Source organism: Misgurnus anguillicaudatus, unplaced genomic scaffold (assembly GCF_027580225.2).
Source record: "Misgurnus anguillicaudatus unplaced genomic scaffold, ASM2758022v2 HiC_scaffold_28, whole genome shotgun sequence".
Lineage (NCBI taxonomy): Eukaryota > Metazoa > Chordata > Actinopteri > Cypriniformes > Cobitidae > Misgurnus > Misgurnus anguillicaudatus.
Window position 1 is genome coordinate 8793819 of NW_027395278.1, and position 25250 is coordinate 8819068.

Consider the following 25250-nt stretch of genomic DNA (forward strand, 5'->3'; position numbering starts at 1 on the left):
GGGGGGGCTGAGATCTAAGTTAATAATTTTCATTCATCATTATGATAAGATTTTTATTTTATTTTTGGGGGGGGTTGCACTGGCCAGTTTTGATTATTTACGGGGGGTGGGGGGGTTAAATTAAGCCTATGATTCACATGTGCGTTCACATGTGATTCATGATTTCACATGTTGAAATATAGCAATATGTCACAATAAATTACATGTGGTTTTTATAAACTTCACATGCATCCACATGTGATCACATGCGTTCACATGTGAAATTCATGTGTTTTTTGTAAGGGGGTTGTCTTCTTTAAATAAAACACCAAAAACTACAGCAACAACAAAAACTAATGAGGATTTAACAGGCTGAAGACACACCACAGAGTAATCTGTTGTCAGGCCAGGATGTTACTCAGCAGTTTCGTTGACAGTTCGCAATTTAAATTATGCAATTGTAAAATATACCTATTTGCTTATCACAGGTAAATGTAAGGTGTTTTGTACAATGTACATAAGTTTTTTTATATATATATATGTTTTGTACAATACTGGAAGAATAGAAATCTAGCTATTCAATGAAACGAAATAAGTTTGTAATGGTGCCATTTGAACCTGAACCCTAATTTTCCGGAAGTAGGGTTTACACGCAAATTACGCGGGCCATATCTATCTATGACGCGGGCGGCATATATGAAGATACACCACTGTGCGTTTAATCCCAGAGGTAAACCAGTTGAACGATATATTGAATAGACAACATCTAAAAATAAGCAAACGTAAAATATTGCGTATTTCTGGAGTAGACGTGACATGGCAAGAAGGAAAAGACTACAGAAACAGATTGGTAGCCAAAATAACAATTTATAAGCGTTTTAGATCAGTGTTTCACAAACAGCTGTAGGCCCATAATTCAAAACCCGTAGGCATATTAATATTAGGGTACTTAAGAGGTACTTTGGCTACAGTCACATAAAAATGATGGGAACAACTTTCTAGTGAGATATCAATTTTTGTTATTTTTAGTAGACTCCAATGAATAACCTTTACAGATATATTCTTGAGAAATGCTTTTAAGCATAGATTTAAGTTACCCATCTGAACCCAAATATGAACTGGATTTACTCAAATATAAATAAATGTAACTAGACACATTCTCAAAACGGATGCAATTATAAAAATGATAACTGTAGCCATTTATTTCCATACTAGACTATACAATTCAATGAGTACAATTTTATTTGGCTGCAATTTATTAATCCGTACATATATTCCAGAAGGATCCATGTAAGGATAAATGTAAGAGCAAGAACATTGATTCAGTGCGGTGGAGAAAGAGGGACCAGTTGGGACGGTTGACTATTGAGAATCGAACTCCCTCAAGAGATAGATAGTGTTATGTCAATTATAAGCGGCATTCCTCTAAATTGTCATGAATTTTTAGACATTCTCTAAAGTTTTCATATGATTGTCCAGTCACATCTGAATGTCGAATGAGGTCGACACGACCTCAATATGAAGATTCATCACAAGACGTTGCTGATGCAACAGATGGTGAGAATGTACTATTATTAATTTTTATAACTAACAACATGCACAACTGTTGTACATTTTAGCACTGCATGTATTCTTGCTGATTGTATTGTGTACCTGTTGTATGTATTCCTACACAGGCACTTCACCTCGACGGTTTGAGGAGACACTTCAATTGATTGGTAAGAGACAATGTCAGATACAATATATGTACATAACTAATTTTGTATTTTACAGGATATGAAAATTCTATGGCTGACGCCATTTAGTACAGGGCTGGAAAAAACTGTGAAATACTTTAACTCCATTTATCCCTCTCCTCTAAAGACAAAAATATTCAAGAACTCAAGGAGAGCTTAGACAGCCCAGACATTTATCCATCAGAAACTTACAACATACAGACCAGGGGTTTCCGGCATGAACTATGTGACGAAAAGTGGCAAAAATCAAGACCAGGGGCCTCATGTATAAAGCATGCAAGTTTCCACGCAAAGGTTGTGATTTATAAAAAAACAAACTTGATGGGAGAATGGGCTTGCAGGGTGGGATATTAGGATGATTCATGTACGCACACTTGCAGGTGATCTGTGATTTATAAAGGGAACATTGCTTTGTTTTAAAAGTCTTCATAATTTTTGGTGTATGCCATTTTTGGCTTTTGTGCGTATGTAGACTTTTAGTAAGAATCCTACACACAGTTTTATACATGAGGCCCCACATCTTTTACAAGCCATGTTAACAAGCGGAAGGACACCTCAACAAGCTTGCCAACAGTGTCATGTGGAAGAGGCTGTAATTCAATGCAGAGACTGCCTCCCCAAGAACTGTATTGTAGTAACTGTGATGTGTCAGTGCATCACCAGTATGTTCTACACAACAGGGAGTCATTTGTCGGAGGCTTTTACAAAGCCATGTCACCGAAATGCATCGTTCCAAAAGACAGCACTGGTGAACATGTAGTTAGTGAGCAAGGTATGTGACCGCTATATGGATTGAATTACATTACATATCAAGTGTAAACTGTTACAATTAATATTGATGTCTGTTTTTCCAGATTGTCTCCTACTGATCGCTTTGCCCAACAAGATTTGCTGTTGTGGTGCTGAAGATGTTTCAGTGAATGCTGGTCGTGCCATTATCTTCATAAATATTAAAGGTGCTTATAAAATGTGTAGAGCAAGTACAAAGGCTTTGTATAGTTGAATGTATGGTTGTGATGAATATCTTTTTTTGACCCAACAGGTCGCTATGATCTCTCCCTTCCTTTGGTAACCTGTAAGTCTTGCCTAAAATCGTGGACACCTGAGGTCAAAGACCTTATATTAAATGGGTACTGGCCTGGAACCAGTGAGTTTCAAACAGTTTACACTGTCGACCTGTTCAGTACCTTTGAAGACTTTAAAGTCACAGCACCTGGCCTATCCAGACAGGCCTTTGTGAGAATGCTGCAAAGCCGCTCAAATGCGCTCTGGCAGAGTAAGTCAGATTTAAACAAAATGTAATAATGTAGAGGATAAATGGGTGAGGGGGGTTATAGCCATTGACAAAGGTTTGTTTTATTAATAAGAAAGTTGTGGCTAGATGTCCAAGGAAAGGAAATGTTGTGGAATCATGATTAGGAGAAGTCAGGTTGTACTGTATAAGTACAATGCAAAAATGTATATGTTACTTCTTAAGCAACTCTCACCATAACTAGTCTATTTTATGTTTACTAGGTTGGTACAATATCAGTGGACTGTTTTCAGCTGTTTTCTGGAATGGACGTACTGTACACATGAGATGGAAACACTTCTTGGAGATGACCATTTCTCCTGTCCAGCTTGCAGTCAGGATATGGTGGCAGTGTCTCTTGATGGGAACAGGAACATGTACAGGTTTAATTGCAACGGTAAGTTAACAAAATAATTTATCTTTTAAAAGACAAAACCTAAACCTGTCAGAGTCCATTCAGTGTTTTTTGTATTTTTGTAGGATAAATGAAAATCCATATTTTGACGGAACCTTCTTTGCCAAAAATGAAGAGGTTGCAGAGTTTTTGCAAACTATTAGAGACAAAATCAAAACTGTAAGTTATGGAAAAATATGATCAATTAATGCTTCAGTTATAAGAGACAATTTTATCATGTACAACTTACAGGTCATCTATGGTGATCTATGATGATGATTTAACAACAATAATAATTGTCACCAGGCTGACCCATTTGTGGAAACTCACACTTTAAAGCTGGTAGTGAGTCTAACAAGAATGTAGGTTCAGCAGTCTGATGAACCCAAGCTAACCAAGACTTTCTTGTCTTTGATTATACTAGAATTCTGAACTCTTTTGTAACAGGACTACAGATGTACCATGGAGAAGTTTGTGTTTGCATACCCTCTTTATCTTCAAAAAGAGCTTGGCAAGACAAAAGACTGAGTTTGTCTGCACTGATGTAATGTGCAAATATTACCAATACTTAAAAAGAGTGTGTGTGGCCTTTCCTGATCTAGAGTATCTTTTGCAAATGCGACCATTCTTATTAGTTATGCATGCAAAAGGTCATTCAACCAAATGTGAGGTAATTGTATTGATTATATATTTATTTTTAATTCTAAATACATAATGATTATTATATGAGTAATTTTGATACAATGCTGCAATGATTATGCATAACAGGTGGAGTGGGGTGGACGCAACCAAGAGGGAGCTGGTGAGTTTTAACTGCAGTGGTCTCAAACCTGTTCCATTGAGGGCCTAGTGTATGCAAGTTTTCTCTTTTACCTTGTACCAGACTGAGTAGGTCACTAATTGGTTAGGATCTTAATTGGTCACTAATTGAAGGGAAATACCAAAAACAAACATACACTAAGCTCCCTGTGGAACTGGTTTGAGACCCCTGCTTTAGATTATCTACTGATAAACCTGCAATTGGATTATTCTCATAGACAGGTTAAATGTCCATATCGTAATTTAATTGCAGCAACTTTGACCACTATGCCACTCGTACCCCGATGGATCTGTTCCTTAACATTTTTTATATTTCCTAATAATGCAGGTTTGACTGTTGGGGAGGAAGTGGAAGCAGTCAATTCATTTATGTCTCGTGCTGCATTGACAACAAAATATATGACCAAATCTGGTGAGTTGTTGGGTTTAATTAAAGTCATTGTTAAATATGTGCAATATTTAAAATGGATCTGTTCTTTTTTTCTCAGCACACACAGATATGATCACTATCCATGTTCATGGATGGAACCTAAGGAAAAAGTTAAATCTTCACAATTATCTTGCTCAAAGATATGTTAAGGTACATTGGTATTATGTTTTTGTTTATTAATTCTAATTTAGATTAACCTTTGCATTCAGTGTTGGGTAAAGTTCTTGAAAAGTTAATTTTAGTTAATTTTCTGAGTTCACAAGTTTTGGGAAGTCCCTAATTTAGACAAAATAATTGGGTAAATGGAGTTCCTATCTTAACAGTGTCCTATAAAACAAATACTAAGAGTAAAGAAAATATAAATAATTTTCCGGCTTTTATTATCATAATGAAGGTCTAGGTGCTATGTATTTACCTTCTAAAGGCCGGGGTATACCTTATTTTTTTCGCGTCCGGCTTGCGGAAGTATACTCCCCGCGGCTACACGCGGATGGCCGCGTTCGACAATATACGTAATACAAATGATTTCTTATTCAAATACTTAGTCTAACAGGCCGTCAGGGCAGCACTGATTTGGCGACATTTACAGTACATAAAAACATTAGCACTGCAAACACAGTTTAGAACACACAACAAGACAACAAAGAACAGGAATCAAACATTATGGTAACAAACATGCTCCACAGCTTAATGTTCTTGGAAGAAGTCAAAGTTAAAGAAGATAAACGATAGTGTGTGTGCAAATGCTGTCTATTTCCTTTGTATAAGTGTTTGTAGTGGAGTGTCCTGTCTAAATATTTTCATGTGCATGCGCTGTTGTACGCGGACTGAACGCGCACTGTCCGAGCGGTCTCAAATTTTGGGCTGCACGCGAACGGTCGTGCCGAATTCTGTGACCTATCGAATTCTGTGACCAGAGGTCGCTGTTTAGCAATTTTTTCACACGAGACCGCACCGAGCGCCCATGCACATTATCGTGAGCGCGGCAAGGGAGTTTCTAACGATATTCGCTCGCTCTAGTCTATCGTATGAATGAAGCAGTCAGACTTCGTGAGAAACGAACGCGACGATTAAAATAACGCGAAATAGGTTCTAAAATACCAGAACATCACAAATGTTTTGTTTTTTACTTGGGGCTGTTGCCATTTAATGTTACACACACAATCTGGTAGAGAGTAACAGCTTACCGAAATCTGTGACCTGCCTCTGTTTCATTCAGAATTGCAATAATGTTACTCAAATTCACTCTGGTGATTTCTAATCTCATCTGTAATATATCATCAAATGCATTTTGACCTGATGTTAACATTTACACACATACAGCAGGGTCACACAATCTGGTAGACAGTAAAAACAGCCTACCGAAATCTGTGACCTGCCTCTGTTTCATTCAGAATTGCAATAATGTTACTCAAATTCACTCTGGTGATGTCTAATCTCATCTGTAATATATCATCAAATGCATTTTGACCTGATGTTAACACTTACACACATACAGCAGGGTCACACAATCTGGTAAACAGTAAAAACAGCTTACCGAAATCTGTGACTTGCCTCTGTTTCATTCAGAATTGAAATAATGTTTCCCAAATTCACTCCGGTGATGTCTAATCTCATCTGTAATATATCATCAAATGCATTTTGACCTGATGTTAACATTTACACACATACAGCAGGGTCACCCAATCTGGTAGACAGTAAAAATAGCCTACCGAAATCTGTGACCTGCCTCTGTTTCATTCAGAATTGCAATAATGTTTCCCAAATTCACTCTGGTGATGTCTAAGCTCATCTGTTATATATCATCAAATGCATTTTGACCTGATGTTAACAGTAGCACACATACAGCAGGGTCACACAATCTGGTAGACAGTAAAAACAGCTTACCGAAATCTGTGACCAGCCTCTGTTTCATTCAGAATTGCAATAATGTTACAGAAATTCACTCTGGTGATGTCTAATCTCATCTGTAATATATCATCAAATGCATTTTGACCTGATGTTAACATTTACACACATACAGCAGGGTCACCCAATCTGGTAGACAGTAAAAATAGCCTACCGAAATCTGTGACCTGCCTCTGTTTCATACAGAATTGCAATAATGTTTCCCAAATTCACTCTGGTGATGTCTAATCTCATCTGTAATATATCATCAAATGCATTTTGACCTGATGTAAACACTGACACACATACAGCAGGGTCACACAATCTGGTAGACAGTAAAAACAGCTTACCGAAATCTGTGACCTGCCTCTGTTTCATTCAGAATTGCAATAATGTTACAGAAATTCACTCTGGTGATGTCTAATCTCATCTGTAATATATCATCAAATGCATTTTGACCTGATGTTAACATTTACACACATACAGCAGGGTCACACAATCTGGTAGACAGTAAAACAGCTTACCGAAATCTGTGACCTGCCTCTGTTTTATTCAGAATTGCAATAATGTTTTCCAAATTCACTCTGGTGATGTCTAATCTCATCTGTAATATATCATCAAATGCATTTTGACCTGATGTTAACACTTACACACATACAGCAGGGTCACACAATCTGGTAGACAGTAAAAACAGCTTACCGAAATCTGTGACCTGCCTCTGTTTCATTCAGAATTGCAATAATGTTACTCAAATTCAGTCTTGTGATGTCTAATCTCATCTGTAATATATCATCAAATGCATTTTTACCTGATGTTAACACTTACACACATACAGCAGGGTCACACAATCTGGTAGACAGTAAAAACAGCTTACCGAAATCTGTGACCTGCCTCTGTTTCATTCAGAATTGCAATAATGTTACAGAAATTCACTCTGGTGATGTCTAATCTCATCTGTAATATATCATCAAATGCATTTTGACCTGATGTTAACAGTAGCACACATACAGCAGGGTCACACAATCTGGTAGACAGTAAAAACAGCTTACCGAAATCTGTGACCTGCCTCTGTTTTATTCAGAATTGCAATAATGTTTCCCAAATTCACTCTGGTGATGTCTAATCTCATCTGTAATATATCATCAAATGCATTTTGACCTGATGTTAACACTTACACACATACAGCAGGGTCACACAATCTGGTAGACAGTAAAAACAGCTTACCGAAATCTGTGACCTGCCTCTGTTTAATTCAGAATTGCAATAATGTTACTCAAATTCAGTCCGGTGATGTCTAATCTCATCTGTAATATATCATCAAATGCATTTTTACCTAATGTTAACACTTACACACATACAGCAGGGTCACACAATCTGACGGACAGTAACAAAAGCCTACCGAAATCTGTGACCTCTCTCTACCCATGTTTCCATCCACATGTTTTTATCCGAATTAAGTGATATCGAATGAAAAATGCGTTATGGAAACAGTAAAATTTGATTGAATTTCATGAATATCGACTCAAAAGAAATACGTTCGATCTCATCGGATTTTATCTTGATCGATATATGGCTTATGCGATAAACGCTGATGGAAACGTTATTTGCCGAATAAATAATGATTTGCGATTAAGGTTTAGGTCCTTTTATGGTTGCAACCCACACACAAAACAAGAAGAAAAAGTTTTAGGTCATTTCCGCTCTGGTGGCACAAATGGCGTGTGTCAACAAAGTCAGATGTAAGTGGACAAACGACGAGACGAGATTCGTTTTAAATTTAATTCAGCAGAGAAAATATAGAGCTGAAGATCTTTGCCCGAACCCAACGGGTTCGATCGGATTCGGGCTTCATTTCTAACCCTCAATTTCCACCAACTGCGGAGCGGAACGGCGGCGGAGTCAATCGGTTTCCATTCAATTCAATGTGTGTATTTCCACTGACTGCGTTCCGAATCCGTCACAGCTCCGGCCATCCGCAGCCCTCCGGCACAAATACGCAGAGCTTCTATTTTTGACGGATACCGGACAGCTCCGCAGGGCGGAGCCATGAATTTATCGCGTAATCATACCTGAATTCACGAGATCTCGTGTTGGGATCTGGGCTGGTTTGTAATAACGTCATAATTCAACGTCATAATGGGCGGAGACAGAACTAGATATCGCGCGATCTTCATGTGAATTTGTGAGAAATCACGGGTCCTCGTCACTTCAGCACGCAGCCGCTCTGCAACAAATACGGAACCGGTGGGTATTGACGGACAGCGGAGTGCGGAGCCGTAACGCAGCACAGCCGATCTGCAGCCGCTCCGCAGTTGGTGGAAATCCAGGGTAACATTTTACACGGGCTCGTGCTCCTCCTTTGCACAGTAAATGAGCGGTCAAGTTCAATGCTGCTGAATGCCCTATCAGTAAGCGCAGGACCAAGCTAAAGCCATTTACAGTGGATTTAATAATTTCCTCAACAAAAATGCCTAATCTTGGTGAGTAAAGGTTTTTTAATGTATAACTAAGTATTACTGAGTCTTAAATACATAATTTAGACAGAGGATATAGACTAATGTTGGCATTAATGTAAAGAAAGTGCCGAAGCAAATACCACAGAACCTTTATCCTAATTTCGTTATTCCCAAATAACCATCTTATTCAGAATGTATTATCTTAAAGCTCCACTGTGTACTATTTTTAGTTAATTCTTAGCAAAAACCCATGTTTTCTTTCAAAAGTATGTGCTCATTCCTGTGTAATTACGCCCACCCCACTAATCAAAGTATTCTCGTAAGTGTAGAATCTGCTATTTAAAATACATACCGCCGTAACGCTCTCTGGCTGAATCCATGTTGTGCCTCCATCTTTGAAATACATTCGCCGACGAGGGACATTCCTGAAATTCAAGCTCCGCCTTTCGCGCTTTCAGACTACACTCAAGCTGGCCGCGACCTGAAGCCTACGGAGGTTGCATGTGTAGGCGGTATATGTCATCAAGACTTCAGAATATTAACAATTATAAAGCTGACAATTATTCTTAGTTAATTGTAAATTGATGTAATATGCTTATGACTTGCGAATGTAATGCTCAGTTAATTTAAATAAACCAGGCTTGATGACGTATGCAGCCTGCGACCTGCGTAGACTGAATCCTTCGGCCGCACGCCGTGATAAACCTGCGATCTTTGATTTGGAAGCCTGTTGAAGACATATTCTCGAGGACATTAAAACAAGTCGCCAAGGAAGCGAAACGGGGATTTTAAACGACAACGGGACGGGAAAACATCAAGACCAAAGTCATATTGGAGTTAGTTTTCCAAGATGACCCTCAATATGGACAATGAAGTTGCTACTTTCTATTTTCACCACAGGTAATTCAGCATATTCGTTTACATCTATACAGTCTATGTTGTAAACTTGAAGTTTTATAGTTCTTTGGCTAACTATAGCATATTATGCAGTTAGTGTAAACAAGCATGTGGTTCGAACAGCCACACGCCGTCTCTCCGCCCATTTATGTAATCTGAGGTACTGAGATAAATGTTTTTAATCTTTTCTGACCTCTAACGTAGCACAAACACACGGTGACAGCGCTATTTTTAGCCTTTCATTGATAAAACGCCGCTGATCTGCGCGTCTTTCGTTTCATTTTACAAGCGTGTGAAAGTTGTGCGATCTTATTTCACCAGTATCAGAGGAAGCTCTTACATATACACGGACATGTAACGTTTACTTAAAACATAAGCATTGGACTCTGACATATTAGTTTCGCGTCCATTTAAACCTGTGATTACTCCAGCTCATGAGTAAATGACAGGAGAGGAACTGGTCCACAGACCATCTCCTCAGTAATCTGAAGAGAAGCGGTCGAAAATGGACAAAAAGAGACGGATTTAAACACCAAGTGTAAACGTAATGTCTCTCTCTCTCGTCCACTTGTGATCTGATCGACGAAAACACATCTTAATACCAAGTTTAACAGCCCCTGTGATATTTTTCCTCGCGTGGATGAAAAAGGAGTGTCTAAGCTACGTTTATGATTGCTTTTTGTAACTTATGTGATTTTAAGCGGACATATCATGACAATCAGACTTTTTACATGTTTAACATAAATCTGTGTGCTTTGACGGATCACAGGCAAAGGACAATGCAAATTGTTCATTTTTTTTCATTGCTTTTGCTTTAGCTACTGGAAGCCATGTTAACCTTGGCATGACAGGGCCACCGTACTAGTTAAAACGCGTTCCGAATGGGGGGGGGGCTAGAAACTAATAATCAGTTGGTTGTCATATAGAATTTTACCGCTAGATGGGAGTAGATCCTACACAGTGGGGCTTTAATTTAATTCGTTAAGAAATAATTGTTTTTATTGGCATGTTGGCCTATAATGTATTGCATATGCCTATTTAGAACGAGACGTTACAGATTACTTATTTTTTTTCTTTGTTTCAACTTCCAAGTGACGTGTAGCCCAGTTAGTCATTAATAAATAATGTTAAAACCTGTGTAAATTACTCATTCTTGATAAAGGCTGTTTGCGTGCGCAAATTTAAATAATGTATGGCTGTAAACGGGTTCAGGCTTTTAAAAAGCTGTCAATCTAAATATACTTTCGGGTTCGATTACAGCTCTATTTTACATAGCAAAAATCTAAGAAATGCCATAATTTATCAGGAACTCGCGAAGGAAATGTCCAACAATGGTTATGACAAGACGTGGGACGTCCTCCGGAGTAAATGAGGCGCTCAAACAGCGATACGTGTTTCAAAAAAGAGAGTTATCTCGCAACGGTGCCGGAGGGAAAATAAAAGCAAATTCGACCTTGATGAGATGGATCCTCGGCCAAAGAACCCTCGTAGCTTTATTGGCTTATTAACAACTCTAAAGATATTTTTTTCGTTCTCATTTACGTTAAGAATTGATCCGGACTATCATTTCACGTTAATGCCTCCGTTGTCGTTGGGCATTTACATGCATCTGCATCATCATAGCAATTTGATGTTAACGTAATTTTCTTATTATTATAGCTTGATATGTCGCTATCAGCTCAGCTGGCACATAAGCACTTATAACTTGTGAAATGCCGCAAATTTGTCTAGCAAAACTTTGTTCGCAAATGTTTGCTTGAATATTGTGCGATTCAGTGCGAAAATGAATGGAAACACCTTCAAATGTCTCAAATCAATTCGATATACCAATTTGATCGCAAACCAGCATGTGACGTCATTACGCACAGGTTTTTATTCGCTTTAAAGCCGTTGGATGGAAACACACTTTCACCAGCTTTATTCGCATAAGTTTTTTAACCGAACTTCAGATAATTCGATTGACAAGTGGATGGAAACTTAGCTCCTGTTTCATTGTGTAAGTGTTAACATCAGGTCAAAATGCATTTGATGATATATTACAGATGAGATTAGACATCACCAGAGTGAATTTCTGTAACATTATTACAATTCTGAATGAAACAGCTGAGGTCACAGATTTCGGTAAGCATTTGTGAAGTTCTGGTATTTTAGAACCTATTTCGCGTTATTTTAATTGTCGCGTTCGTTTCTCACGAAGTCTGACTGCGAGCGAGTGTAAATGACGTCATCGCTCAGTGGGCGGTCGCGTATAGCGTTAGAAACTCCCTTGCCGCGCTCACGATAATGTGCACGGGCGCCCGGCACGGTCTCGCGTGAAAAAATTGCTAAACAGCAACCTCTGGTCACAGAATTCGATAGGTCACAGAATTCGGCACAACACCGGCCGCGGACCCTCCTGATGACGAAATGACGTCATCTACTTTCGGCTTAAGTGTCTACACTGACAAACGCACACTGCCTATATTTAGAACAGATTTAGAAGCTGTGCCTGAAAACGAGCCGTTTTTAATTCCTGCATTTTGAGATGTCACAAATGCCTAGGCTCCTCCTTCAGTCACTGCACACACACTACAGCTTGTTCCCTGTGGCTGCCTGCTTGTGCGTCTTTCAAATTGGCAAATCAGAAGAAAGGCTCGTGAACATTAAAGGCGGAGTCCATGATGTTTGAAAGCCAATGTTGATATTTGAAATCACCTAAACAAACACGCCCCTACCCCAATAGAATCTGGACCTTCTGTTGATAGACCCGCCCCACACATACGCAACCCGGCATTTGATTTGATTTGATTGGCTATAAGTGTGTTTTGGTAGTCGGCCCGTCTCCTTTTCCAACGCGTTTTTCAGACATCGTGGACTCCGCCTTTAAAGCATAACTAAACCCCTGGTCAGAGCCTGACTCCACCCACTGGCAATATTTGAAAAATGCAAGAAAAGTGGGCAGATCCCAATGGAGATAGAGGGGACGAACTAAGCTCGTACCAAGCATGTGGTGAGATCGTAACAAGGGTGTGGTGAGCTTGAACCTGCTTACGTCACGAGTTACTTTTTGGACCCAACATCCAATAGGAAAATTCAACTCCAGTAGCCACCGTTCAACCTGAAGAGGGCAGCACTCAGACGTTTTTACACCATATATTGTAGTATTGAAACACTTTATATCCAAATGTCAAAAAACTTACTAAAATCAATGAACAGCACTAATAAAGCATCATTCTTACAGATCATTAACTAAAAAAGTTGGTTAAGGGTTTAGTTACTCTTTAATTAGACAGACCAAAATCCACCTTTTTTAGCAGAGCTACTGAGAAAAGAGCTTGCAAAACACTATTTACTTGGTGTTTGATACTTATAACTGCAATTATAAAACGGTTAGTTCCAATCCTTGATTCTGATTGGTCAATAGGTGTGCTTTATTCACGATAAAACACTGCTATGACCGCTTCACCCAACGGTTCTATTTAATATCACTGCTCCCTTAGCAACACATAAACATATAATGAGACAAAGTCTGAGAACAGTTTGTTGTTTTTATTTGAGCTTTCACGTTGTTGTTCGCAGTCAGGGACTATTTTTTCTAGCGGAAGGAATGCTTTTATTGATTTAACTTCATGAAACTTGCACTAATATTTTTTTTTACTTTAATATTGTGTGGTAACCGTTTTATAAAAGCAATAAGGTATGAGAGGCTGTGCTGTATCGTGAATAAGTAACGGCTGAAGGGCGTTGTTAGGCACGATGCGAAGCGGAGTTGGGTCCTTATTGCTTACATATAACTTCATAAGTAGGCTACATAAAAACGTAAAAAAAATATAAAAAAAGATTACAATATGAGATCTTTTATTAGGGAATTCCCAAAACTTGTGAACTCAGAAAATGAACTAAAATAAACTTTTCAAGAACTTGACCCAACACTTTTGCATTATAAGTATAACTTCATGTATGTTACAGACATTACAGAGAACAGCTGAGGTGGCAGGTGAGATTAAGATGACCAAATCCCACCTGAACAAAACAAGTGAAGATCTTCAGCAGTGGGTCACAGATGTTCAACTGTGAGCAGCATCAAGTAAGTTTGTTACTAAATCTAAAGAAATCATGTCATGTGTGCAAGGGTGTAGGAATGAGTTTGAAATTGAGGGGGACTCATTTTATTCAACAATCTTTGTTTTTATTGGGTGGGACCACTAGGTTAACTGCCACTAGGGATATGTCATCCCCACCCGCTCCTACGCCCCTCCATTTGTGAAATTTGAATGTTATAACTTTTTTAATATTATGTTTGTAAGCTTATCAGTTTTGTTTGCAAACAGCTCCGAGTACCATCAGTTCACATGATCCACAGGGGCTGCAGCGTCTAATGGAAGGCTTGGTCCTCAAAATCCACCAAAAGAAGTAAAGAGTTGTACAGAGAGACAGGTTTGTGATTGAGTCAACCTTTTCATTAATAGCATAATTTGGATGTAAAAGCCACGTTTTAGATTTATTGTAGTCTCATTGTTCGGTCAAATAGCTGTTTGAATTGAAGTGATAGTCATTGCTATGATGGCATAAAAATTGCTATTCCTAAAACCCTAAAAAGGCTCAACATAACATGAAACTTTTTTCAAATTATCACCAGGGGCTCTAGACATGAACTCGAACATTGAGAACATTGTTTGTGTTCAAAAAGTTTACAAAAATGCAAGGTTTTGTAAAAATAATTTTTGCAGTTCGTGATTCCGGTGTCTGCCATTTTGCCAGTCAAAAAGTGTCGATCTCTGATTGCCAAGTACAAAAACAATGTTCTAAATGCTTTTGTTCATGTGTAGAGCCCCTGGTGATACTTAGAGAAAAGGTAAATGTTATGTTGAGCCTTTTTAGTGTTTTAGGAAAAGCAGTTTTGATGCCATCATAGCAATGCCCCTATCACTTCAATTCAAACGGCCATTTGACCGAACATTGGGTCTCATTCATGAAACATTCGTAAATATATGAGTAAATATGTGAGTGATTTGCGCGTAAAGAGACATTCCCGAAAATTCTTCTCCTGATTCACAAATACTTTGTAAATGTCAGATGTGATAGTGAAATGTGTGTGTGGGTTAATGAATTCCAATCAGTCGTAAATGGGATGCGCGTGCACGATCATTCTCTCAATAGGCTTTATGCCCAGCTGCACTACTTCCTGAACTTCAGCCAGCTCCTTGTTTCCTGTCTGCCATTATTGGACAAACTGATTAATCCAGGTGTGTCTGATTATTGTTGTTGTGACTACTGAGGTCAGGCACACCTGGATTAATCAGTTTGTTTATGACTACTGAGGTCAGGCACACCTGGATTAATCAGTTTGTTCAATAATGGCAGACAGGAAACAAGGAGCTGGCTGAAGTTCATTAAGAAGTGCAGCTGGGCATAAAGCCTATTACCATAAATCCCGCCCTTAAAACCGACTGACAACTATATATATATGTATAAAAGACTTGCGGACTTGTGTTCCGTTTGCAGATGCTAATACTGGTATAAAGTAAAAACAAAAAAATTATGTAATTACTATATATAATATTTTTTCAAAATGCTATGTACATATTTACCGATAAAGGTGAATTAAAATGCAGCTTATTAATGAGCAAAACGTTCGGATGTAAACGCAGTATATACACGTGGCTGGGAGCAGGTATAGATTTATTTTGTACCAACTAACATTTGGAAAATACAAACATTTTAATGAATCCGAAAATTTACGCCAGAACCTCTTTACACACGATTTACACACATTCGTTCTGCTCGTGTTTCATGAATGAGACCCAATGAGACTACAATAAATCTTAAACGTGGCTTTTAAATCCTACCCAGATAGCAATTTTGTTCCGGCCCAGCTCCGGCCCACACAACCAGTTTTTCCTCGGCCCACATACAACGAAGAATGACGGCCCTAGAGTGGCCCAGTTCTGAATTACAGACAAGGGCCACACATGGGCCATTGTATGTGTTAAAACTCTTCTAGTATAAACTGCCAGCAATAAACAAAAATACTAGTTTGTTCAAATACATTATTGGCATGAATCTAACACCAACAACTTAAATTACAAAGCAATTTCATCCTTAGTAAACAAACAAAAGTTTAGAACAAACTGATATAAAAAATAAATAAATAAACCCTTTGTGACAGTTACATTGATGTGTGAAATGTAGTTTGCCAAATTACCAGCTATACACCATATACTGCACGACGTCTAAGGTTTTCACAAAGGTCTTCACAATTTACCTGAAGCAAACACAGCAGATGATTAACAGAAAATAATTTCACAGTATTCCATATATTCAAAATATTTGTATTTTTTACCATTTTCCTTTGTATTCAACAATGCAATTCGGGTAACTAAAGTAATGTTAGGCTATTGTCAGTTCTTACTCACTTAATCAATGAAACCACTGTCCAGCCCTCTGTATTTATCAGCTTTCACTGAAATCACAATGTGACTATTTAGCCATATAGAGCAATCTTTTGATATATAAACAGAAAGATGAGCCTCAATATTTAATTTACCTTAATGTATCTATTGGAATATACACCCCATCATCCTTCTTTTGTCCCACTCCAGAGTCTTCATGTCTTGATGAACACAGACCTGATACACTTTCACAAAAAAATTAAATTAAACATTACAGAAATACATTTTCAAATATTATTATTTTTTAAATAAATGTTCTAACATCAGGAAGACCAGATAACCAAGTTCGATTACTTCATTATAATATGATCACAGTAATTCTTAACCTTATAGAAAACAGCTAATTTAATATCAATTTATGTCACACAGACAATATAACGCATTACATTACTCATGAATCACGTAAACGTTTGCATCCCTTTATACGTTTGTTAGACATTTAAACAAAAAAATGTTTATGATCGAAAAAGTTTAAATATTTAAGTTCAGGTACTTACTAGTAATCTTTCATCCTTCTGCCTTGGAAATCTGTGTCCGTTATGATTGATTGAGGCGGCGTTACTGCTACTCCTGACCCCTAACCCCGCCTATTGGTTAATTTGATTTTGCGTTAACAGGAAAGCTCGTCTTCTGTTATGTGATTGGCCAGTGGCACTCGCATTTTTTAATTTGATTGGCCATCTCAATCATTTCTGACAAGGTGTTCGAAGTAAGGGCCGATTCACACCGGCTGCGTGGCGTATCTGTTGCATGTCAGTTGCATGGCGGCAGCCGGTGTGAATCGGCCCTAATGTTGCGTTGCAGGAACTGGCAAACGGATGACGTTAAAATACAGCGAGAGCGATTTGAAATCAGAATCCTGCCCATGATCTCTCAGTACTTTGATGTCATCCGCGTGTAGAGTCTTGTTGCACTGCATAAATAAACTGTGCATCCTAAACGTAACGTGAAGGTTAACTGACACAATGATTTGATCTTTTTTAACACTTCGGCAGGCAAAAGCACAGTGAAACATATCGTGTATTTCTACAGTACTGTATCTAACATCTGATTTTACACAATGATAGTTTTACTTAGTCATTGAAGTCAGAAATCTTCAGCAGGAATAAACTCCGGCTACAATGAAAATTGCGCAAAAGCAAGTTTAAATCGAATCGATCCATTGTGCTTCTCAAAGCAACGTTATCAAAACTTATAAATTCAGAAAAAATCTGGAAGTTCAGGGTCATTTGAACAAAATAATCTTGACCCATGATCTGAAGGCATGTTTATGTGATTAAAATGAAGACAAACATTATTGTCCAATATTAGCTTCTTTTAATACAAAACTAACATTTTATTTAATTAAGGTTAAATTAACATTAAGATTAAGCCTGAAAATCCTTCAATTCGTATAATTTATTATAAAACACAGTATTTCAAATGTGGCTTACAATCACTACACTGATCTGGGCCACATACCTCCCCCCACAACTGGCCCAAATGTTATCTGCCATCATGGATCCAGTGCCATCATTGCCACACCTGGCCCATACTTGGCTGACATGTTGCATGCCGTTGCCGGCAGCACGCCAGCAGTGCCATCATGAGGCCACATTCGGGCCGAGTCCGTCTGCTGTCTGGGTAATTATGCTATTAATGAAACGGTTGACTCGAATACAGTAAAAAAAAAACATTATAGGTTACATTTTGGTGAGAGTTCATGCTCTAATGTGGCATGGATTTAAAATGCCCTAAAGGATCCAAAGCATCACTCTTGAGTTCTCTCTGTAAATCATTCCTAGTGTGAGGGGCATGGTAGACGATAGTTTTTTTTAAATACCTCTTTTTATTTGCTTTTTTTATTATTGAGAATATAGTGATCCTAGTTTTTTTAAATTCAAATGTGCTGACAAAGTTTGTAACAGAACTAGTTCAACACAACCACAAACAATTACATAGCAACCTAAAGATAATTAAACAACTTCACAAAATAACTTCAAATGCTTTTTAGAGTGATACATTACTTTTGTGACATAAACATTTAAAATGCTAAATGGCTTGGGACAAATGACTTGTAGTGCATCTGTTTACCACTAATACCGTATTTTACGGACTATTAGTCACAGTTTTTTTTACTCGTCTGGCTGGTCTATTCTATATTGGCACTCGGGAAAACACTCATTTTAACAATTTGTAAATATCAATGAACATATTTAAACATCTAAGTTGTAACAAGCATAAAATTATAACCATGCCTTTGGTGACCAGTAAAGTGTTTATTTAAAGGGCCTTGAAATATAAGTGTGACTTATACTCCGGTGCGACTTATAGTCTGGAAAATATGGTATGTAGTTTTATATCACAATGCAAGGCCTTTCACTGTCGGTAAATCTTTTTTTCTTTTTTACTACCAGTATTTATCTTTACAGAATCCAAAATAAGATTGTGTTTGACAAGATAATGCTGTTGTCTCGTTTAAAAGAAGAAAAGACTATTCTCATTAAAGAGATGAAACAACACTGGCAGTCACTGGCTGGTGTCTCCAAGACATTAGGTGATGATATAAAGTTGGTCAGAGGTGACTTGAAAGAAGAGAGTAAGTATTCATTACTGTCTCTGAGATACTGTATAATTTGACAGGTTTGTGGAGTAAACACTAACAGGTCTTTCTTTTTCATTCCATTTGGTCTAAAAAAATACATGCATATACATGGTATTAATGCTGATACATTAACCTAGCAAAGATCATCAGGACAGAAATATGGACATTGTATGTGTCTGTAAAAAGCTGCAGTAGGATACATTTGCCCCTAACCAATCTTAAAAGTTTTAAGTCTGCCCTACTAACCTGTCTGTGGAGGCATACGAGGGACTTTGCTGCATTATGTTGGCAAGATTGAATGACCTACAACATCAAATGAGTGAGGTGAAGTCAAAATATAGGTGGGTGCTCATGTTTGGTCCCTCCCTGTCTTGTACTGTACCTTGTAAAATAGCTTAATCTTTCTTTGCAGACATACTTTTGGTATTGCATTGTGTGAAAGTTACAAAGTAAAATATATTTTGTTACTAAAATGATGGTGTCAGGACTGAGAAAGTGAGGATGCAAGATATTTATAATTTCATTTAACCTGTGTTCACTTTATCACAGGCAGATTGTGGTGGATCCAAGTGTTCTCTCGATTGATGAGGAAGATGGAGAAGAAGTTTGTGAGGAATTCCTTACCTCCATGATGACATTGATTCATCCGATGAAGACTGAGTGAGGATAAATAATGTACTAGATCACTAACCATAAACTCTGTAACCTTCTCCTAATGCTCAGGTACTTTCCTACTAGCTCCTGGTTGACAAAGGTTGTGATTAACAATACACAGCAGTCAGTACTTTTTTTTATTTCCTAATGAGTCTATTAGAGCTTCTGCCTGTTCATTGTCATATGCCAATATTGTCATATGCCATTTGCGCTACATTTGACTTGGACAATTACGCCCAGTGTTAATTTACTAATAAGGTAGTTACCTTGTCACTTTATTCACCCACTTCTTCTACCTCTCTGTTTGATTGTGCTGCAATAATTGTACATACCTACACCTTTACTGTGTTGCCCTCTCATCCTGTATCTTATCTGTATTTCTTTCTTTTCTTATCCCTATTTTGTGTAATTTCATGTGTAACTTCTTTGTCATACTGCACCTTTTGCTTTAACTTGGCCAGGTCGCCATTTCTATTGCGAATGTGTCCTCTAAAAGCTCACCTGGTCTAACGGTTTGAGATGTTCACAGTATGATAACTTTTAGAAAAAAGATCACGGTATTACGGTCTCACAGTATTAGTAAAAATATAATTGGTTGCAAACTTTGGCATAAGATAGTGAAGCACACTCCCGCTGGGCTCTGGAGTAGTAAAAACGTCTCAGGGCAGTTTCACACCTAAAAGTCCGGGCTAACATTTGTGTTTTAGTACATTTTATACATTTGACATTATACATACATTTTTTGGTTTCACAGTGATTTTGCTAGCACACTAGTCCTTGCATTTTCCAGCAGAACAATGGCAAACCACAGTCTGCTTTGGATTAAAAACTCACCAGAGGACAGAATGGGCAAAAGTGTTCTTGTTAAACTGAACCAACTGGCATCTTTACTTCTCAAAAGCTTATTAAATGTTATTTTAAAAAAAAGGTGATGTTACATAAAACAGTGGTAAAAAGTGGCAAATATTTTGACTTGTGTTGCAGTCATCAGATTTAAATTTATTGTATATTTTCTAAAATAAATGAAATACTCAAAGACATGTTATTTGTTAATGTGTTTTCAGTATAGGACAGAGTGAACTGAATTTTTTTTTTGCATTTTCAATACTGTCAACTTTTTCAGAATCAGGTTGTACTTTTTTAGTGCAATACTTGGTTATGTTTTCTTTCTCGGTTGATACAAATCTTTGTAGTAGAATAATAAAACAAAAGTACCAGAATACATCTATATAATGCTAAAGAAATATGAACATGTACAAATTACTGTGGTAAGAATGCACTGAATTAAAATTTGTATACACAGTGCTATTGGATTTTATGGCTTTTATACACAGATGGCACTGTATAGATTTAGCAGCACTGAAATAGTTTATAGCAGCTGTGAAAATTACATTGAATATGCAGTGGATAGGAAATAGGATAGTGAATAAGACAGATTAAAACAGTTGCTGCATTTTCTCATATGATTTCTTACTCTCTTTAGAAACAGTGGGACCAAATGGAAGAACAGTTGGGAGCCTTTGAGATGTTGGAGTTAGCACCAGAGAATTAGGGTTATCCAAAGAAGCAGGGTCATACAGTGTACTGTACAGTCAGTTAAGTTATTATGGCTTGTGGGTTTCTTAGCCTACTGGTGTGTTCGTTGATGCTCAGGTACTATTTTAAAGAATATTTTTTTTTGTTTTCGGATATTCTATCTTTTAAATGTATATTTATTTTTCTTAAGGAACCCATTTTAAATAAAGTGCATTTTTGTATCACCCTGTCTAAGGTAAAACGCTGGAACCAACTGTAATCAATTTGCCATTGTAATTTTAATCAGTGTAAATAAAAAAGAATATCATTCATTTGTTCATTTTCCATTTTTTAATGAGCGTAATATGGTTCATTTTACTGGACATTTACTCTGTATAGCCATTAATAAATATATCTTTGTGCAAAAGTGTTGAGGTCATACTATTAGTATCAAAAGTACAAAGGCCTGTATACTGTATGCTCTATTGGACAATGTTTTGACTTAAGTCAAATCTAAATGTCTAACAAAAGGTCAGATTTGGAAGCATTATTATGTGTACTTTTTAATTTATTTGTAGAATCAAATCACCAGGGTTTTTCAATGATGTAATTGGTCAAACACATTACATAATGTTTCTCTATTTCTTTAAATTGCAGTCTAGATTTTGAGTAATATAATACAGTTTTTAAATGGGTTTACTTTAGCCATGTATTTATTTCGGACAATCTGTATCTGAACAACATTCTGGTAGTGACAAAAGTGCGCAGTGGTTGCAGACACAGCACGGGGCGCTGTTTGTCGGAGGGCTGTCTGGACTATTGTAATGAACAAACGAAGAAGAGTAAGTGCGCACACAATAATAACTCATTGACACACACGTTAGTTGGATCCAATGACAGTAAAGGTTGGATCAGGGAAGCATGTGTGCTCCGCAAATTCACGTCCTAAATACTGTATATTAGCTGATCAAAAATGTATGAAAAATGAATTGTATCATGAAATATACAGGGTTGACTGTAGTCATGTTGTCCCATGATGAATAATAGGCCTAATCATATTTTTAGGCTTAACCAATACATTATATATTTGGATGCAATTATATACTAAAGTTGCAGAACATAATCAAACGTTGCATATAGGTCCCATGAATAGATCTAAAAGAATAGCCTATTCAAAATCTCACATCTAACATGAAATGAAACATATTCTTTATTATCACTTTACAAACAGGGAATTAACAGTTTTTCTCCATATTGTCTAATACAGTTTTGGGTTTACATCCAAGCTGTTGAATGAAAATGCAAGTAGTTAGCCTAAAATTCTTCAATTAGTTAGCCTAAAATTCAATGCTATTTACGTCAAGGGGGAAATGCACGTGTTTCCACAACTGCATTACTACGCATTGCCATGACATCAATTCTTGTCGGAGTTTTGAAAATATTTTAAAGAGAGAGAGAGAGAGAGAGAGACTGACTGATTAACAAGATTACAGAGTAACAAGATGGGCGTGGCTTTTAAAAGTGCCTTTGTGTGTGTCTGTGGTGCTTTGAAGCTGCCAAATTTGAGGGACCTAAAGAAGAAAAGAGGAAAAAAAACAGAATTGAACATTTCACACCAGTATTCTCTTAATCTGTGTTGCCAGAATGGGCTAGATTGAATGTGATATTCGTTTTAAACAGTGAAAAACAAGTTAATGTTGTTAATTACAATTTATAACAAAATTTGACAAACAGTTGATAAATGCAAGTATAGGGAATTTAATATATATATATATATATATATATATATATATATATATATATATATATATATATATATATATATATATATATATATATATATATATATATATATATATATATATATATATTACAGTGGCGAACCGTGAGTACTTCAGCTGGGCCTTCAAAATATGCAATGAAGTGCAAATGCCTCTCCATGCGCAATTACGCATGGCGCAATAAATGAAAGTCACAAATTTAATGGATAGGTTCTACTTACTACACCGCCTTAATTCTTAAAAACAGGAAAATGGAGACAAGTGAGCATGGGGGAAAAACACCAAAATAAATTGAGAGTAGTTTGTTTTTCGTAAATTTTAAAATTCAGAATATAATACTAGGCTATTCGTATTTCGTTAAATTATACAGATATAGTGTAAAAATTCTGAGCACGCAAAGTTAAATTACAGAATAGGCATCGTTTGCTTTTAAATGCAGTTTTAAAGTTTAAAATTACTTTAATCTAACTGATAAACACAAATACAGACTCTGTTGCTCTGTAAATTTGCATTTAACAAGCTTAAATTATGTTCTTTAATTTTTGTTTTTTGTAAATATATATTTAGCTGTAGGATAGATTGTTAATATTTTTTCATAAGGAGAAATATAGCACCCTGCGTTCTCAGTGCACCTCCTTGTGGCTTATATTTTATAACTGTTATAATATAACCAGGGCTCGCAAAATCCCTAGCCCGAGCCCCGGTGAATGTTTTTGCATTCTCTGAGATTTAGTTAGGTAATTATATTGTATGTAATTTGGCGTCGCCTGTCAGTCATTACTATCCTCAAGTGAAACTGTCAGGAAGTGAAAGTATAATTAAACTCATTATTTTTCTCGTGTTCACGTCTGATATGCGCAGCGCAGCTGCACGCGCATCTCTCGGCTGTGCTCTTCACGAGTACCCGCTTAAGTAATTTCGTTTTTACCTCAGCCCTATCAAACTAGCCACAACGTCAATCACGTTTTCTGCCATTTACCTCAACCACTCTCACCGCAGAGATTCGGGCCATTAGACGGTCTATGATTAGGACGACTTCTTCTTTGGTGTTTTACGGCAGCTCGCATCCAGTTTGTTGCATGATTAGGACTTCATGAAGGCTTACAATGTTTTGTTTTTTACCCGCCCACTTGAAATCAAAGCGTGATTGGTCGATTTGCCCGTCACTCTCCACACCAAAACACATAGCTTGGCCTTCCTTGGGATTCTTGAAGTCCTAACCAATGAATGAGCCAGTTTACCGGGCCTTAATAGAGACAGACGATTCTGATTGGATATGAACCTGACAGTAAGCTTAACGTTAGAACATAGATGAGAGAAAATATATTACATGTATTAAATTAAATTAAATATAAATTTAAACATGTAAAAACATATTTTTATTGAATACTTTATTATTTATTAGTATTATTATAAAAAATATTTTTATTAATTTTTTTAGGCCTTCTCTGAAGGCGTAGAAGGCCCTGAAGGTTCCCCACTGATATATTAGGGGTGGAACGGTACATGTATTCGTTTCGAACCGAATCGTTACGGGGGGCAAAACTTCAGTTTTCCAGTCAGTTACAGTAGTATAGGCGAGAGAGTGGTGGAAAAGATGAGGACTGTGCGTCGGCGTTGTTCAGCAGTTGTTAGGTATGTGAGTGGAAATACATCTAATCGGGGCTCTCAAGTCTCACGCATTCACCTTGACACACATGCATTTCAGTCAGTTCACACGCCGCCACACCTTGTATTTCTCACACTGAGAAGTAGGAGATAAATTGTCCTGCTAATATACAATTAATGGACGAGGTGCAGTTCTGTCGAGTTCAGCTGCTTTTTTTAACCCCCTGGGGTCCAAAAACGCGGGGCCGCGTTTTGACGTGTTTTTTCCTTATCATGGCAGAATCAACTTAAAATACTCCATCATTAATAATCATACACTTACGTGTTTGACATCATTTGAAACGGTAAAGGGTCTTCTTTAATATGTGTTCATTCACAATAACAACAGATCTTTGTGTTTTTGTCAAATAAAGAAAATTAACAGGGTGTGCATCCAGACATTTCTGTCTCCGCCAGCTGTCTCTCAAAACACGTTACAAAAATCAATTGAAACTCCGCGAATACTCGTCACACAAGCATGATACACACATCCAAAGAAAGCCTGAAATGTCTACTTTTAAACAAGCTTAATATAATCGAAAACAAATATTGCCTGTTTATGTAATCTGCATTGAAGTAAAGAGAGTACCGTTTTTCCTGGCTGACTTCATTATCTTTAATTTGGTCACGCCCACAGCTGTTGACATGGTAATGAAGACACAAGCTGTTCAACCATAACAAGCAAAGCGTAAAGTTTGATCAGATTTAAAGACTTTTTACCGCATGTTTGGATTATAAACTTTATTCAC

General features: G+C 37.2%; 1 protein-coding gene and 1 long non-coding RNA gene across 2 annotated transcripts; both read left to right on the forward strand.

Annotated features, from left to right (window-relative positions):
* Positions 1 to 899: 899 nt before the first annotated feature.
* Positions 900 to 3928, forward strand: LOC141362521 (uncharacterized). The gene is made up of 6 exons (XM_073864720.1): positions 900 to 1697; positions 1843 to 2487; positions 2570 to 2671; positions 2758 to 2991; positions 3231 to 3403; positions 3848 to 3928. Exons 2-6 carry the CDS (start codon positions 2316 to 2318, stop codon positions 3926 to 3928), a joined length of 762 nt encoding a protein of 253 aa, XP_073720821.1. The 5' UTR covers positions 900 to 1697; positions 1843 to 2315.
* A 489-nt stretch (positions 3929 to 4417) lies between these two features.
* On the forward strand, positions 4418 to 14374 carry LOC129416924 (uncharacterized). The gene is made up of 4 exons (XR_008635629.2): positions 4418 to 4631; positions 4708 to 4799; positions 13838 to 13955; positions 14200 to 14374. It is a non-coding gene; the product is annotated as an uncharacterized lncRNA (long non-coding RNA).
* Positions 14375 to 25250: the final 10876 nt, after the last annotated feature.